This window comes from Amia ocellicauda, chromosome 1 (genome assembly GCF_036373705.1).
Source record: "Amia ocellicauda isolate fAmiCal2 chromosome 1, fAmiCal2.hap1, whole genome shotgun sequence".
Lineage (NCBI taxonomy): Eukaryota > Metazoa > Chordata > Actinopteri > Amiiformes > Amiidae > Amia > Amia ocellicauda.
In genome coordinates, this window is record NC_089850.1 from 9837239 (window position 1) to 9856005 (window position 18767).

The 18767-nt window shown below is 37.1% G+C and overlaps 1 protein-coding gene across 1 annotated transcript in view; it reads left to right on the forward strand.

Moving 5' to 3' along the window:
- rnf144aa (ring finger protein 144aa) overlaps positions 1-18767 on the forward strand; it is a 44088-nt gene that overhangs the window by 15375 nt on the left and 9946 nt on the right. Inside the window, exons 2-4 of the mRNA XM_066716146.1 lie at positions 7485-7634; positions 10308-10412; positions 13171-13231. Coding sequence (XP_066572243.1) covers positions 7500-7634; positions 10308-10412; positions 13171-13231 — 301 coding nt within the window. The 5' untranslated portion in view covers positions 7485-7499. The remainder of the gene's footprint in view (positions 1-7484; positions 7635-10307; positions 10413-13170; positions 13232-18767) is intronic.

Below are 18767 nucleotides of genomic sequence, written 5' to 3' on the forward strand. Positions count from 1 at the left end.
CTTGGAGGCAATAGTTCCAGGAAATTGTGAGACAGGAAATGTAGTAAGCTTTAATAAAACATGTTATAATTGCACACAATTAGAAAAAAAAAGGAAACAAAAAAGTGTTTCCTTAGACCTTTCAATACATATTGTAGTTATTATAATAAACAGCATTTGCACAATCCATTAAAATTCCACAAAGTGATATCTAAAGTACAGTGGAAATTAAAATTGAAATGAGTTTATCAAATCATCTTTGATGCTTAATTAGGAGCAGGTGCAATTTAGTGAAGTGGGAGATATGTGGGTCACTGCAAGTTTAAGTGAAAATCAAAAGCTAGTGTTTGAATTGTATTTATACGAGGTGTGTTTGACTGGATGACTATCATTCATGGAGTAAGCAGTCCTTAAAATGTGGTGTTGTATATTTATAATTCAGATCTTCAAAGAAGAGTGAAATTATTGTTCAAAAGAAACTATGTTCTGTAATCATTTGTAAGCAGTTCTGGTTGACCATCTGATTGTGTTTTTGTTTGTTTTTTCCTATCTCTTGTAGTGTACAATATCGATGACATGTTGTTTTTATATCACTATAGCATGGGGTGGTTTTACGTCAATACTGATGCTCAGCATTTTCAAATTCAGAATGAAGGCCAGTCACTTTCCTTAAAAAAATGCAATCATTTTGCCATCTCTTAATTGAATTGAAGGAAAAGGGATTTATTAATGTCTCCATGGGCTAGTAAGCAGCAAGGAACATATAATTCCTTTTCTCAGTGTAGTCAAGTTCTCTATAACCATTGAGAGTAATCAAGGGAGGCTTTGCATTCATTTGAACTGGCTCTCTTGACAGCATGTCACGCGTGCCTCTGATCATTTATGTGTTCTTCCATAGCGATGAAGATCCGGTATCTCCCGATTTCCACCAAATCTCTAGTAATACCATTATACAATCGTCTTCCTGTGGTGCCTGCCAGACCTGCTCAATCATACATCCATTGTATTAATGGGATATATTTTTATTACCTGTTGCTCTGTCAAGCCTAGCCGTTTTAATCACCTACTCACTGATGCATGCAAATGGTTTCGTTCACTTTATCCATTTCAATTCATGATATGTTCAGACTTTGTGTGCAACAAAGGGTTCCTGGTCAATTAAAAAAAAAAAAAGTCCAGTGAGGCCATGTCATTTGTGGGATTTGCTGCTCTTTCTTCTGCCTTACCAACTCTGCTACATCAGGGTTGGGCATTCCTGTGGCACGGTGGCTGATAGAATGATGATTGCCTGAGGTCAATGCAATAAGCGTTTTTCAAAGAGGGGGAAATGGCATGGCCTCAATTGATATGCAACCTGCGTAAGCATTAGGCTATATTTCATTCATTTTCATTAGATGTGTTTGTGGTGCCTATTTCAGTGGATAGTTTTCTAGTGGTTGTCAAGTAGATTTATTAATTTAACTTGCCCAGTTTACATTTGTTTTTCCCAGGTTATTCACTAAATGTTCATGGGTTTTAGGCCTATATATTTTTCTCAATTAATACAATCCTTGTGCTGGATACTAATATGATTTCAAATAATACTTTTTCACATACGTATGTAGGCCTGTGTGTGTTTGTATGTAGGTATGTATTTACATAGTCTGACTTACCATTGTCACAGTTTCAGCAGTAATGGGGAAAACCCAATATAAAAAAATAATTTCCCAAATAATAAACTTGTTCTCTATTTGGGTTCACATTTTTTTTTCAATATTATTTCTATGACCAGGCCTGCAACAATACCACCTTGGCATAGTTATAGACCACCACTGATTTTGTTTAACACAAACAGGGTTCATTAAAAGCTTGGAAAAAGTATAACCCATTATTGACGTGGTTCCTAATATTTTGTTGCAATTAATTTGTTGTTAATTTATGCAATAGTGTTTTAGTTCTGCCTCCAGGAAAATAACAGATTTGTAACAAAGAAAATTAATAATTAGCCAATTCCACAAGGAAAGTATTAATATATTTGCTCTGTTTGCTTTTTCCATAAATATTTAAGTTGGAACACACAGAACTGTGCTCTTGCATTTTTATTATTATAGACTTTGTAATGATGTACATGGTAATATTTCATTTTGTTTTTTAATGCATCACAGACAAAAAACCTTGCAGTTTTTCAGTCAAAATAACATTAAACCCTAGATATAATATATTTTAGGAAAACTAAACCCATAAAAATATACCAGTTTTTCTCTTCTACTGTCATCCATATAGCAATGCTATTTTCAGATTGAATAAGGGGATAACATAAATCGCAATAGTACTGCTTTATAATATCATTTTTCACTGTGGGAGGCTATCAAAACACAGACACCAGATAGATTTTCCACGGGATTTGTTTCAGCTTAATAGATTGCGATACTTTCAGGGCCAAATGTGTCCTGATTTTAATTGTGAGGTGAGCGCTCTAATTTGGTGTTAGCTCAGATGGGATATAAATAGCGCTTACGTAATCTTTATGCTGAAAGCTGCTTGACTGAGTTCAAAGGGAAGTCATCGTTTTCTTTTTGTGCCTTCTAGATTGATATCTGCCTTAATTATTCATAGGAGTGTGCACTTGATAGGCTTACATTTATGTTGTGAATTTATACAGGTCCAAATCTCAATTGAGCACAGTACTTAGGATTTTCAAATCTCAGAAATCATCTTTGTGTGCTAATGCATTCTGCAATGCGGTGAGAGAGATGGCTTTTTCTGACAGTTTTTTTTATCCTTCAGAAATGTTAAATAAACCTGTGAAATAAAAACATGGCATTGTATTTCATTGCTGTGGGGAGTTGTTTTCTGTTCATAATCATCCATCTCTTTTTATCAGTGAAGTGAAAACATAGGCAGTAGGAGATGGTACAAGTACAATTTTTATTTTATTTTTATCAATCACTATTAACTGTTACTGCATAGCTGTTACATTTATGTAAGATGATTCAGTATTTCAACTTGAATCTTTATGAATAAACAGAATAAATTAACATCAAAACGACCCGCTGGGTAGTCACAAATTACAGTTGCAATACTTGATGACAGCTCTTTCTTTGACAGTGTATTATTCCTGCCAGGTAATGCAAACCTGCCATGAAGTATTGAATTTTTAATTTGCATTCAGTATGTGGGTCAAGGTTTTGATTTGAATCAAGCCCAAGTCTCAGATAAGTTAAAACTAGGGCAGTGACTTACATAAACAGAAATGGTTAATGATCTGAGTTGCAGAGATCTGAGAGCAAATCACGGCGTTAGAAATACAGATCCCACTTTTTTTAAATGTAAAACATTTGTCAAAAAACACCAAAATGTACCTTCATAGAACATCAGGTTAACTAAGCAGTTTACTATTAACTTGCCAGTTAAGAATCACCAGCATAGTATTCTGTTTGCTTCTACTCAAGAGCAGGAACGTAATGTACACTTACAATTTTTAAAACAAACCTTGCGTACCCTGTCTGAAGGTCAAAGTAGGCTGTGTTTTGTTAGTAGGCTACATAGTTTTGTTTGCGTTTTCTTTGGTTTTAAAGGGTTTTAGGCCTAGTAGTATTTTTGGTTTTAGCACATCTTACTAAAAACACTCAAATTGTTTGTCTATGTTAACAAAAGACCCGAAACATAGGCAAATAGCAAGAGCCAGCTATTCAAACTGGTCCCACACTTGACTTTTGTTAGATCAGCAAGGGGAAATCAGTATCTATGTAACCTTGCTGATTAGATGTTCTTATCTAGAGGTGTTTTTGGTGGCGCCAGTTCAGGACTGAAATGCTTTCAGTGCTGTTTTGTCTTTGAACAACTCTGTCACACAGGTTGTAGATCTGCAGGACCTAGCCATGCTTTTCCATCAATGTTGAACATATCGTAATTGATACCACTGGTCACTTGTGCCATTCAGGAAATAACCATAACGTAGCACATGACTTTAGATACAAGTTTATTAGTGGATCAAGGCGTGTCCCTTTACTTGTGGTAATGTAATTTAAAAACATTGGTTGGTGCTTCAGAAATGCATTTCTTATGTAGATAATGTTATACTTTAAAGCTTTTTTCCCTTGGTAATTCTTTCTTATAAAGCTCTCACATCAACTGATTGTTTCAAGGATGGAGTCTTAGAGTAAATCTTTTCCCCCTGTGGAATAATAGATGAGAAAACAGTTGCTCTTAACAACCGGAGTCAAATAATTCATTCTTAATAGTGTTTTTTTTAAGTCTTTTCTTTTCCCTCTCTTGTAATTTGTGTCTGGAGAGAGAGAAAAAGAAAAGATTTTGAAAGGAATAAAGCACTACAAGTGATAGATGCTGTACACAGATGATCCCTTGCATATAAATAATTTTGGATGTCTGGTTTCCTCTGAATGGCAATGGGCTAACTTATAAATAATGTGGTATTTACTCTCTCTCCTTTCTCCTCTTTCATCACTCCATCATTTTAATGTAATATTATTTTATTATTTATTAAAAAATGAATACAAAAATCTGGATTTCCCTGTAACATTATCAAAGTAGTTTAGCAAGTCGTTTAAGCAAAACATTGAGTTGGTAGATCTTTTTCTGCTTCTGTTTATTGACTTCCCTGTTAATTCAGCCCATAACCTCAAACCACACACACATGCACGTCTGCACAGACACACACACACACAAACCAGAGAGATTTAATCGATAAGGGCTCCCGTAAATCTTGATAATGTCAGACTAGACATCTGTGGATCTGAGACAAAAAATTCAAATCCCAACACGAATAGTGGTATAAGAATGGGAAAGTAAAGTATAGGCTACTTCTACTTTTCTGAAATCTATAATCTGTAATCTTTATTAGTAATACTGCATGTCTTATGTGAATGCTTGGAGTGTACCTGCTGAAATGTATACTTGAAGAAACGCAATTAAATGTAGAAATGTCATGGTTTCTGTTCCTAAGATTCATTGAGATCTGCACAATGTATTGGTCAGTCTTATGCATTGTTACATTGTAGGGTAAAAGTAATTTAAAGATTTTTTTACAACATTGAGGAGACTGATACAGATTGAATGCAAGTAATTGAATGCAAGCCATGTAGTAGTCCTTTATTTTGTCTCTCTCATTTTTGAATACCTCATTGATTCTTCTGGTTTAGAATACATGAAGAAAATAATGATCTTGTCTGTGTGCTAGTCGTGGGATGAGCTGTGAGTCTGTGCATAATGCCTAACCTTCACTACTATTTATATCTGGACTTTAAACTCCATTACGTTTTCTTCATTTCATGTAGGAATATGAAGCGAATTTCTCTCTCTCTGTGTTAGTCACCAATGGTTGGTATTCAGAGAAAAACTGAAACTAATCACTGCAGTGTTAGTGTAAATGATGACTGTTTCAGTTATCATCCATGCCTTCACACAACATTGGGATATTAAATTTGTATCTCATATCAGTAATGTAGGACTTGCAACCTCTTTTTATTTTAAGCTTATTTACATTGCATTTATAAAAGCAATACCTGGTCACGGGTTACAATGGGCATGATGTCTGCCAATGCTATTTTCTCCAGAGCAAAAATTTTTTAAAATTAAAATCTAATCAGGTATTTTGTTTTAGAACTTACATTTCAGTACTGCCTTGAAGAAAAGTTGTCTACAACAGTGATGGTGGACAGTGATTTTGTCTGCATCTGTCTTCAGATCACAGGTCCTCTAGAGCTCCAGTCCACCAGGTTTTTATGAGCCATCCTAAAATCATCAATTAATAAAGTATTGGAAACCATTTCATTCTGCTTAGTGATGTTTTCAAAACTTTCTGACCAATTAGGGAAATGTAACTTCAGGCGCATTCCCACATTTCCACAAACAGACTTGGCTAATTAATCATGAGCTAAAGTGTTCCCAGTCGCAGGGATTTGCAGTGACCTATACGGCTAACAGGTTTGGAGCTCTCCAAGACTGGGCAATACTGATTTAGCTTGTTCATGTTTATCAAGTCACTTATGAAACATGATTGCTGAGATATCCCTCTACAGCACAGCTACACCCTCTTGTTTTGTTATGTCTACCAAAGGCATGGTCTTTCCTGCCAGCCATTAGTACTTATGCAAAAGCTCCTACTCGCTTATATACACTTAGTATATTAAGTGGCAGCCGTCCAGGTATAAGGGTTAATAACTTATTCCTCCTGCAGCACTGGTTTACCTGGCTAACTGTAATGTAGAGGCATTTCAGTTAGGGGGAATTGATCTCTATTTGTGCATCGTAGGAATACATTGATACAGTAATGTTCCCCTTTTTTACAGTTATCATTTTGTGGATATTCTGCGTAAACAATATGTTTTTTCGTTTAGGTTAGTGCTTTGCGTTTGGTCCTCATGATTCCTGTGTCAAGTGTTTTAGGTTGGAGTTTCTCTTGTGCTTTTTAAAGTGTCTCCCCTGAAATAATAGAGCTATTGCTTTAGTTAAATAGTGCGTTTACTGTTGTCTGTAAACTAGGAGCTTCCAGGCTGGATCTAAAGTCTGGTCTGTAGTGCTTTAAAGCTAGTGGCCCTCTTGGTTGCCTAGCAGCCCAAGGAAAGTATTGACAGTGATGACATTGACTGTAGGAGAACTTTCTGTAAACACTCAAGACTAAAGCCGCACTGTACTTTGATTCCTAAGGGGGGATGGCACTTTCGAATCGGCGGCTATAAATAAACCCTTCACCATAGCAACAGGTGGAAATGGCAATTAAGGAAGCTATTTTATTACTCCAATTTATAATTTTCAGCATTTTGCTACAGGTTTAAACAGATTCCACATTACAAAATTAAAAACAAATATTCCACCATTGAATAAATCCCAAAAGGTGTTACATTTTGTCTTGTAATCAATTTTCAAGTACAGAGTTTAAACCTTACAGATATAAGCCTTTATTTTTTTTTTAGAAATGCACTGCAGTGCTCTGTATATACTTTAATGAAAAAAAGTGAAAAGCACAGTGAACTGATTCCTGTGGATCCTGTGGTTCTATATCTGCAGATCTCCAGAATCTGTAATATGTTCATCAGTACCCGTGCATTCCACACGCATGCCACTCTGCGAGGAATGTCTTGTATTCATTTAAAAGGCTTTATTGATTTTTGTCCTGGGTGTCCTTCTATTGTCATTCTAGTAAATGTAACACAAAACCCATGTGATTTAGGACTTATTATTCCTTCACATCTGACATGCTTAACTCTGCTCTGGTACCATGAAAAAAGTTACATTGACAGTACCATTGGGTTGTGGTAACAGAGACCCCATGGTACCACAGCAGGGTTAATAAATACACCATTAGGTGCAGACATCACCTGGGATAAATCAGGAGTATTTCCGGCTGAAGTTTTAAAGTAATTTTTTAAAGAAATTGTCACCATTTTCTTATCTTTTCCTGCCATGTTTATGATGACTTATAAGTTTGTGAGCATCTGTAACTGTGTCATGTTACCTGCTGTTTGAAAATGACCATCAATCCTATGTTCTCTGTTCTATTTCAGACCTCCTCTGACACCATGACTACTGCCCGGTATCGGCCTACTTGGGACTTGGCCCTTGACCCTCTGGTATCCTGTAAACTGTGCCTTGGGGAATTTCCATTGGAGCAAATGACAACCATCTCGCAATGCCAATGCATCTTCTGTACACTGGTTTGTTGGACAATTATATGTATATCTGAACAGTTGACATAATGGAGTACCTTCACGTTTTTTTTTTTTTTTTACAGCTTAATTTCTAATTCAAAACATTAATAAGTGTACATAAATAACACATTACTTCAAATGGAAAAACAAATATTAGTTTCCCTTGCTTATGGGATTTAACTGTCACATTTTTAATAGTTTCCCTTCCATTAGCAGTTTTAAATGTAATTTTTGTCCTTTAATGACACAAAGCCATAAAAGACACATAAAAGTTTGTTTGTAAAAATGAACTAGTGCTATATCAACCCATTTTTATTATTACTCAGTGAAAATCTACATAATGTACATAACACAGAAAGATACATATTGCCCATTTGTAATTGATTAATTGAATGGTGTGTGTGTGTGTGTGTGTGTGTGTGTGTATATATATATATATATATATATATATATATATATATATATACACACACACAGTGAGGGGAAAAAAGTATTTGATCCCCTGCTGATTTTGTATGTTTGCCCACTGACAAAGAAATGATCAGTCTATAATTTTAATGGTAGGTGTATTTTAACAGTGAGAGACAGAATAACAACAAAAAAATCCAGAAAAACGCATTTCAAAAAAGTTATACATTGATTTGCATGTTAATGAGGGAAATAAGTATTTGATCCCCTATCAATCAGCAAGATTTCTGGCTCCCAGGTGTCTTTTATACAGGTAACGAGCTGAGATTAGGAGCGCTCTCTTAAAGGGAGTGCTCCTAATCTCAGCTCGTTACCTGTATAAAAGACACCTGTCCACAGAATCAATCAATCAATCAGATTCCAAACTCTCCACCATGGCCAAGACCAAAGAGCTGTCCAAGGATGTCAGGGACAAGATTGTAGACCTACACAAGGCTGGAATGGGCTACAAGACCATCGCCAAGCAGCTTGGTGAGAAGGTGACAACAGTTGGTGCGATTATTCGCAAATGGAAGAAACACAAATTAACTGTCAGTCTCCCTCGGTCTGGGGCTCCATGCAAGATCACACCTCGTGGAGTTTCAATGATCATGAGAACGGTGAGGAATCAGCCCAGAACTACACGGGAGGATCTTGTTAATGATCTCAAGGCAGCTGGGACCATAGTCACCAAGAAAACAATTGGTAACACACTACGCCGTGAAGGACTGAAATCCTGCAGCGCCCGCAAGGTCCCCCTGCTCAAGAAAGCACATGTACAGGCCCGTCTGAAGTTTGCCAATGAACATCTGAATGATTCAGAGGAGAACTGGGTGAAAGTGTTGTGGTCAGATGAGACCAAAATCGAGCTCTTTGGCATCAACTCAACTCGCCGTGTTTGGAGGAGGAGGAATGACCCCAAGAACACCATCCCCACCGTCAAACATGGAGGTGGAAACATTATGCTTTGGGGGTGTTTTTCTGCTAAGGGGACAGGACAACTGCACCACATTAAAGGGACGATGGACGGGGCCATGTACCGTCAAATCTTGGGTGAGAACCTCCTTCCCTCAGCCAGGGCATTGAAAATGGGTCGTGGATGGGTATTCCAGCATGACAATGACCCAAAACACACAGCCAAGGCAACAAAGGAGTGCCTCAAGAAGAAGCCCATTAAGGTCCTGGAGTGGCCTAGCCAGTCTCCAGACCTTAATCCCATAGAAAATCTGTGGAGGGAGCTGAAGGTTCGAGTTGCCAAACGTCAGCCTCGAAACCTTAATGACTTGGAGAGGATCTGCAAAGAGGAGTGGGACAAAATCCCTCCTGAGATGTAGCTGGCCAACAGGTTTGCACACAAGAAACGTCTGACCTCTGTGATTGCCAACAAGGGTTTTGCCACCAAGTACTAAGTCGAAGGGGTCAAATATTTATTTCCCTCATTAACATGCAAATCAATTTATCACTTTTTTGAAATGTGTTTTTCTGGATTTTTTTGTTGTTATTCTGTCTCTCACTGTTAAAATACACCTACCATTAAAATTATAGACTGATCATTTCTTTGTCAGTGGGCAAACGTACAAAATCAGCAGGGGATCAAATACTTTTTTCCCTCACTGTATATATATATATATATATATATGCACACACACACACACACACACACACACACACCCCATTCAATTAATCAATTAAAAATGATTGATTCATCAATTAAAAATGATTGGTAATGTAAAAAGGGAGCTTTATATATATATAAATATATATACGTTAAAAAAAGCTGCCTTTTTACGTTACCTGTAAATTATAATAACAGGAATGCTAAGCCAATGAGTACACCTGAAGTAGTCCCACTGTTCAATGCAGGAAGATTTGCTCAGTGTAAAATAATTCAGCGTAATTACAACGTAATGTATAATTATTACTGAAGAAAATAGGCATTAGGCGACAAGTTGAATTGCTTTGCAGATAAGAGCTCGTTTAATACAGTGGGTACCCCCAGCAGTGATAGTGTGGCTTGAAACACTTTAAAAAAAAAAAAAAAAAAAAAAAGCTGTGAAGCGGGCTAAAATGTGCCTTAAAAAATAAATTTTATGAAATATGTGCCCTGTGTTTTTTGAGCTTACTTCATCTCTAATGTATAAATTAAGCCATATTCTCCTGCATTATGTATGGTATCTTTATTAATTCAGAGGATTTGATGTATTTATAGTCTTTTCTATGGTCTTCTTACAGTGCCTAAAACAGTATGTGGAAATCCTGATCAAAGAGGGCCTAGAAACTGCGATCAGTTGCCCTGATTCTGCCTGCCCAAAACGTGGGCATCTACATGAAAATGAGGTATTTTGAAGAGCTGTTTCTGGATGTTCTTTCTTTTCCCTCTTTCAAGTGTTATTTAACCAGTCATTCTTGTTCGATGTAAAATTAAAAGTTGTACAGTTGTAGTTGACGCTATTCACACACTTGCTTTGAAACAACATTATTCAGTGATTCATTAAGTTAGCCTACTATTGTTCATTGAGCCTTACTTTTTTATAGACATTAACATTAACGTGCGAATATGAGTGCTCTTCCTATAGAATCTTTCCAGGATTTTATGAGTTGAATTGTCTTTTAACAAACCAAAAATAGGTATAGTATAACATAAGTACTTTTGACTAAAACTATATACAGTGCACATTATATATCTGTATAAATCACAAACTGAGGAGTGAGGCCTTCCAGTAGTCATAAGAGAGCACTATTTTGAGTGAGTTGCAGGAGAGTTAATTATGCCTATAGAGTCTATCAACTATTAAAAGAGAATTGGCACCTGTACATTATTTTTAGTTAGAAATATATAGATATAGACAGGGCTCCAGTCTAACCTTTTCCACTGGTGCCTTTTTAGTTGGTGGCACCACCACCTGATTTGGACGCGCCATTTGTTTTCTTGCGGCATCACATCAAGTGCAATTTTTGAAATTATTGCATTTCCCATTGCAGCTAAAGATGTGGATATTTGCCGTCACATTTGAAAGGAAAGAGACTGTTGAAATAAGGTGCAAAAATATTTATTTATAAAAGCGTTAATAGCACTGCATGTAATACCCCCAATCCTCATCGGGAGGTGGGGGGTGACGGATAACAGAGAGAGCGGCTTGTTCTCACACACAGCTCATAGTCGCTCATGAAACAGACACAAGTAGAGACTTTGGGGGAGTTTACATGCAGAGTTTTTAACTCATGAAATGATTATGCGTGTGCATGTCTGACCCAAAAACACCATAGAATCAGGTTTGCATAAAAACTAAATGGCCACAGAGGACAGGGTCAATCACAAATACTCAAGTAAATTATGTGAAAATTACTAAAACACTGGAATACTAGTATATTCAAATGTATTAGCAGGGAGATAATTAGTTAAACTTATATTCATGGCTTTCTGCTCCATCAGCGACGTGATAAACAATGTGGATAAGATCAGTAAAACGAAGTATTAAATAACTAGACCCAACGCACAAGCCACAGCTGTACCGTGTTTAATTTGAACAAGTTGTCACATGACAATCATGGATTCTGTGATGTAAGTGTCTCGGGTATTATTCTCGTACTCTAATGATGTGACCAGTAAAACATTTAACTTACAAAGCCAAGTCAAAAGGATGGAAAATGGAAGCATTTGGTCGCAGTCTGGAGCCCTGATGGATATACAGTTATGTGCATATGTATGTATTTGGCAATGATCCAGCCATATAGAAATTTATTGCTTTTGTTTCTACCAGATTCTTCCGAGAGATAATTTCAAGCACTTCTAGTCTTCTAGTCATGTCTTTTTTTCTGTAATTAATTGTTTACAATATCCATGCTTGTAACACAATGTGACACAATGAAACCGCGAGGTAATCCAAAGCAATTTACCACAGTAAGGTATATACATAGAAATATTGCAAGGGTGAACTTCAGTTGAAAGTAATTCCAGCATTGCCACTTTATTAGCACTTCAAAGCTTTTCACAAAATAAATATTAAATAAATTGCAGTTCTTGGTGTGGGGAAATAAAGGTCTATGCACACAATTTAGCAATTACTCCTCCACACTGACCTATTCTCAGAGTAAGAGCTCAATATGAAAGCTTTACCATTGACTAAATATAATTCTACCTTGTGAAATTGCCCACAGAATTCTGTTCATTAAAACGTAAAATGTCAGCTAACTAGGTTCTATATAGGACATGTAGGTTTTTAATGACCAGCTTTTCCTTTTATCAATAATCTTTGTGCTGGAAAGAATAATCACTTAATTATGCCGTGATGCAGCTTACTATTAAGATTCAGATTTTAAGATCGTATCGGCCAGGAGTGTCAGACTCGGGTCCTGTAGGGGCCAAAGTGTCTTCTGTTTTTTTGTTCAAACAGGAACTCAGAATTACTCCATGGCTTTAATTATTTTCTCAGTTAGGCCTATTTCAGATTGTCACATTTTATTTGTATGTCCGTTATCTTAACTCAAAAGAGCATTCTAAGCGCAATTCTGAAAAGATGTGTTACACTTATCTTGTTCCAGGTAATCATTTAAATTAGACAAACTAAGGAGCCTGGGTTGGAACAAAAAGCTGAAGACACCACGGCCCCACTGGAGTTTGACACCTGTGTCATAGGCCTAGAATTTAGACTGTTTGAGTTTGTAATCAAGATCAATGGACAGACATTACTGCAGATTTCATATCAAGAGGACACCAACTCTATAGGCATTAATACCTCCACCAATGCACAATGTGTTTAATCTTAGTCTGCTGGATTGTCAGCTCCCTGCATATTGGAGTAATTTAGCATGGTTCTTGCAGCAGCATCACCATTGAAATGGGGGTGTTCAGCTTTTTCAAGATACACACTACTTAGACATTGTATGTAATTCTGCAATTATCTGCTTCTGTCTTTGAGAAAGGTTACCATGGCACGTTTTCATTGCAATTTCACACTTAAGCTGGCGTAAGTAAAAATATAGCCCCATTCATGTTCATATTATACTGCCTCTTGAATTCTTCGAATTATTGTGCTTTTGTTTTCATTCTGTCCTGACTTTGTCGCTTTTGATTTCCTTTTAAATGTTTCAACAGATCGAATGCATGGTTGCGGCAGAAATTATGCAAAGATACAGAAAGCTACAGTTCGAAAGAGGTAAGTGCTTCATGCCTATGTGTCTGCAGATAATAGGGAACTGCAGCGAAGTTCCTTATTGACTAGCAGTTCATGTGGAAAAGTACACGTGAAACCTACATAGCATTTTTCTTTTTTTAGTAGTCATCATGTCGTTATTTTCTATTGCTGCATGTTCGTTATATGGAGTTGTTTTCACCATACAGTTCAAATAGTTCTGTCCAATGATGGCCTTAATTCAGAGATTTGGAGACCTAGTAGGGGACTGTCCTCAGTGTGTGCCCTGGCTTTGTAATAAACCTTCAGATATTTGACTCCAGTTCCATTTGTGAAAGATGCATACTTTTACAGTACTTAGCTTTTTCCACTTATTAAACGAATAACCATCCAGTGTGACAGGGGCTGTGAGAAACGAGCTAAAAGTAATTTTCTGAATTGAACAATTGGATTTCAGTTTTGTGTATTTTATTCATCATTATCTGAAGCGAAAAGGTGGGCATATTTTGTTGGCTCCACGGTCAATTTAAAACTAAAATAATTTGTTGATGAAAGACTGGAATATGTAAAATTCAGTAATGCATAAAACAGGTTTGCATTAGGATTCCCAACATTCAAATTGAATGAGCACAAATACTTTTTCTGGAAAAAATGACTTGCCGATATATCTCTCTCGTTTTTGTTTTCTGGATGTAGTTAAGTTCCATTTAGGGTTGGTTAAGGCATTTTTTTCTATGTAATCACCTATAGAATAATCATTATAATTACTTAAATGCAAGTAAATATATACTTTTCATGAGTGGGATGTAGGCTTGCTGGCCAGCCCAGTATCCTATGATTTTCTGGGGCTGAACCAAGACCAAAATAGATGATGCAAACTAGTGACACAGCTATAGAGCACAGTTGGGAGCTTTTTCAGGCTTAATCCAATCTATTTTTAATTTCATATATTGGATTTAATTAGTTCCATCAAAACCTCGGGACATCTGGCACATGCAAATGAGGGAAGCAGTGGAGTGTTTCAACTGAACAAAAGCATCTCTTTTGGGGAGTCTGAGTGGATGCACCAGGATGCACTCAAACATTGCTGGTTTGAGTCTGGGCTGGACCCTATGGCTTACTGGGCACCTTTGTCTGTGGTTTTGTCAATGAGAGCTACATTAGCCCTGCTTTTAAAGTCAAACGTTGGTGGTTTCTACTACTCTCAATGTGAAAAGTGGAGAAAGGGTGGGCATTAGCACCCGTCTCTCCTGCATTCTGTTTGTACTACAGATTATGATTTGGAAATATGACTAAACTGTTTATTTGCCTGTCTGTAGGCAGATTATAAATGATATTCTCCACATGTATTGGAGGGATGCAAATGAAAGTGAAAAATAAATGGATACAAATGCTGAGGTAATAGTCATTGAGAAGACAGTTTTTTCCCTCTTGATGTGCTGTGGCATGTGAACAGAATACTGCCTTTAGCATTTGCATGAAGAAGAGAAAAAGATCCAAAAGTGTTCGACACACGAATAGTTTCTCGCCTTGAGAAACTTCCATCAAAGCCGTGTTGCATGATGTGAGGCACATGGCCTGTCACATTGCTGAGGAGCAGTGGGAATCAAAATAATCACAGTTGCTCAAAGTTGCACTTGCCCTTGTCTGGATGTCTTTGTTTTAGCAAGAGTAACGTTGTAAGCACTGTGAAGCACTGAGAAGCTGCTTCTGTGCTTCAGCAAGCCATGGTAGGAGAGCTTATGTTTAATTAAATGACATATCGTTATCATTTACTCCAAGTACAGTTTCAGAAGGTCCTCGATATGGACAGATAACTTCCAATTAAATGTTTGCTTGTCGTGTATATCAACACAAATCTTTCTGCTGAGTGATATATATGTTCTGACTAATATAACGTACATGTTGTAAATACAGAAGTGAAACCACACTGTCATTTTTAAAAATAGAAATTAAACTGTGAAATACTCAAGCAGACCAGATTCACGGCCGACTTTCAAGCTTTTATTTTCTCCAAAGTCCAATGGAGTCCATTTTTCTTTAAACATTGATTTAACATTTTCTTCATATTATATAATACATTATATACTTATATTTTATTATATATTTTATAAGTCGTCAATTCTCACCCCTCTTGCTTTATCTCCTGACAATCAGACTAGAGGAAACTTTTCAGATCCAGCTTTTGTTGCAATACAGAGAAATCCAGACAGACCATGGGGTCTGAACAATACAGCACCCAAGGTCTAAACAACAGGGTCTGAAATACAGCAACCAAAAAAAGGATCTCAACATCCCTTAGCTGTTAAACCCAGTTTGTGGTCTCCCAGTTAAAGGTGGACATTTCAATTCATTTATTCTATATTTTCATTTAAGAAATCTTATTGCAAAAATAGGACCCTTTTTGACAAATTTCAGAATAAAAAACCTTGTTATTATTGACAATGTTATTTTCCAAAGGAAACTGACAGTGGCCTCTTCAGTAGTTGTTCCAGTAGTTTACTTTAAGCCCTAAGGCAAGATAAATGTGTTGGAACTGCTTATAAATTGATGTTATCATGATTAATAAAATAAACAGAAATGACACAATGGAAGCATGCATTTTAGTTTATGAACTAGGAGTGATTTTGGCAATACACATGACATACCAGGACTTTCCTAACAAACTTATATTTGTCCTTTGTGTTTCATTTGAAGTGTATGTGTGTGTGTGTGTGTGTGTGCGCATATATATATATATATATATACACTCACCTAAAGGATTATTAGGAACACCTGTTCAATTTCTCATTAATGCAATTATCTAACCAACCAATCACATGGCAGTTGCTTCAATGCATTTAGGGGTGTGGTCCTGGTCAAGACAATCTCCTGAACTCCAAACTGAATGTCTGAATGGGAAAGAAAGGTGATTTAAGCAATTTTGAGCGTGGCATGGTTGTTGGTGCCAGACGGGCCGGTCTGAGTATTTCACAATCTGCTCAGTTACTGGGATTTTCACGCACAACCATTTCTAGGGTTTACAAAGAATGGTGTGAAAAGGGAAAAACATCCAGTATGCGGCAGTCCTGTGGGCGAAAATGCCTTGTTGATGCTAGAGGTCAGAGGAGAATGGGCCGACTGATTCAAGCTGATAGAAGAGCAACTTTGACTGAAATAACCACTCGTTACAACCGAGGTATGCAGCAAAGCATTTGTGAAGCCACAACACGTACAACCTTGAGGCGGATGGGCTACAACAGCAGAAGACCCCACCGGGTACCACTCATCTCCACTACAAATAGGAAAAAGAGGCTACAATTTGCACAAGCTCACCAAAATTGGACAGTTGAAGACTGGAAAAATGTTGCCTGGTCTGATGAGTCTCGATTTCTGTTGAGACATTCAGATGGTAGAGTCAGAATTTGGCGTAAACAGAATGAGAACATGGATCCATCATGCCTTGTTACCACTGTGCAGGCTGGTGGTGGTGGTGTAATGGTGTGGGGGATGTTTTCTTGGCACACTTTAGGCCCCTTAGTGCCAATTGGGCATCGTTTAAATGCCACGGCCTACCTGAGCATTGTTTCTGACCATGTCCATCCCTTTATGACCACCATGTACCCATCCTCTGATGGCTACTTCCAGCAGGATAATGCACCATGTCACAAAGGTCGAATCATTTCAAATTGGTTTCTTGAACATGACAATGAGTTCACTGTACTAAACTGGCCCCCACCGTCACCAGATCTCAACCCAATAGAGCATCTTTGGGATGTGGTGGAACGGGAGCTTCGTGCCCTGGATGTGCATCCCACAAATCTCCATCAACTGCAAGATGCTATCCTATCAATATGGGCCAACATTTCTAAAGAATGCTTTCAGCACCTTGTTGAATCAATGCCACGTAGAATTAAGGCAGTTCTGAAGGCGAAAGGGGGTCAAACACAGTATTAGTATGGTGTTCCTAATAATCCTTTAGGTGAGTGTATATAGTTAGGGCTGTCAATCGATTAAAATATTTAATCGCGATTAATCGCATGATTGTCATGAGTTAACTCGTGATTAATCACAATTTAATTATCTGTTCTAAATGTACCTTAAATTAATACTTTTCAAGTTTATAATACTCTAATCAACATGGGCACGGACAAATATAGATTCTTTATGCAAATCTATGTTATTATTAGTGAAACCATACTCAACATAGAGCATGAAGACTAGAAGGTCATAGATGTTTTTCAAAGAACTTGTTCATGTCTATTAGACACATGAAAAAAATAACATAGAAATACCAGGTTCCCATTACTTCTGTTTCTTTGCACTGAGCAATTTACTTACACAAGCCTGTTTAGTTATCGCTGTGGTGAGTCTATTATTGCGGAGATGTGCATCCGTCTCCGCTGCAAATGATCTAGCGTGCTGTGCCTTGGCGAGGGGCAGGACAGCTCTCTGCATCAGTTGGATGCTTCGCCATCAAGTGATATTTTAAACTCGACGTGCTGCGGTGATAACTTAATTCACATCGACAATCAATGCCGGCAACTTCAGACATCGTTTTGTATATGCATTTTCCGTTCAGAAGACCTTTTTCTTTCTCCATTTCTTTTTGCTGCTGCATCCTTTCCTGTCTTACGGCTGCATCTCCATTTCTCCAACTACGGGCTAGGCTACGGGTCAAAATGCGCGCTGCATTAATCGCGCGTTAATAAAATTAGTGCCATTAAAATTAATTTGCGTTAATGCGTTATTAACGCGTTAATTTTGACAGCCCTATATTAGAGAGAGAGAGAGAGAGACAGAGAGAAACGCTCATGCATATTTATATGTTCATTATATTTTTACAACAACTCCCTCTGCTGGTGCCAGTGAGGTATAACATGAACTGTTTTATATTCACATCTCAGCAAAACTATAGTTGCATGGAGATCCCATACTGCCAGTTGATTGATTGTATTCATCTTATACAACAGAATTAAATCCAACTTAACCTCATCAAATATGTTAAATTTAATCTCATAATACTGGTTTTGTTTTGCAAGAATATACGGTATTTTAATTAATAGAATTGTTATGTGTCAAGTTAGACTTCTAGCATGTGCCATTGTGCAAGTGACAGTACCTTGAGTGCTTTTCAGGTAAATGATGTCAACTGTATGAATGTACAGCTTTCTCTGGGTCACACAGATCTAATAAGATGGTGTTGACTTACTATACTGTATCAAAGTAATTCCAAACTATATTCCAAGCTAAGGCCTTTCAACGTGGGATTGATATCTCAAAAAGTCCAGTGAAAACGCTAACCATATGACAGTCTTCTTTACACCTTGAGCCTGAGGGAAACGTAATTTTGTGCTGAAATAATGGATGTATTTTTTCAAACGTCCATTCAGCACCAATATTTTAATAAGTTCAAAATTGTATTAAAAAGCTGTGGTGCAAACACCATAATCGATGTATTTAAAACATGTAGATTAATAATTATAATGATTATAATAATAATGATGATGATGGATGAAATCTTGCGATTGTTTGGTTGCTGTTCTTGTTGGCGATTTGAATTCCTTGTCCGACTCCTCGC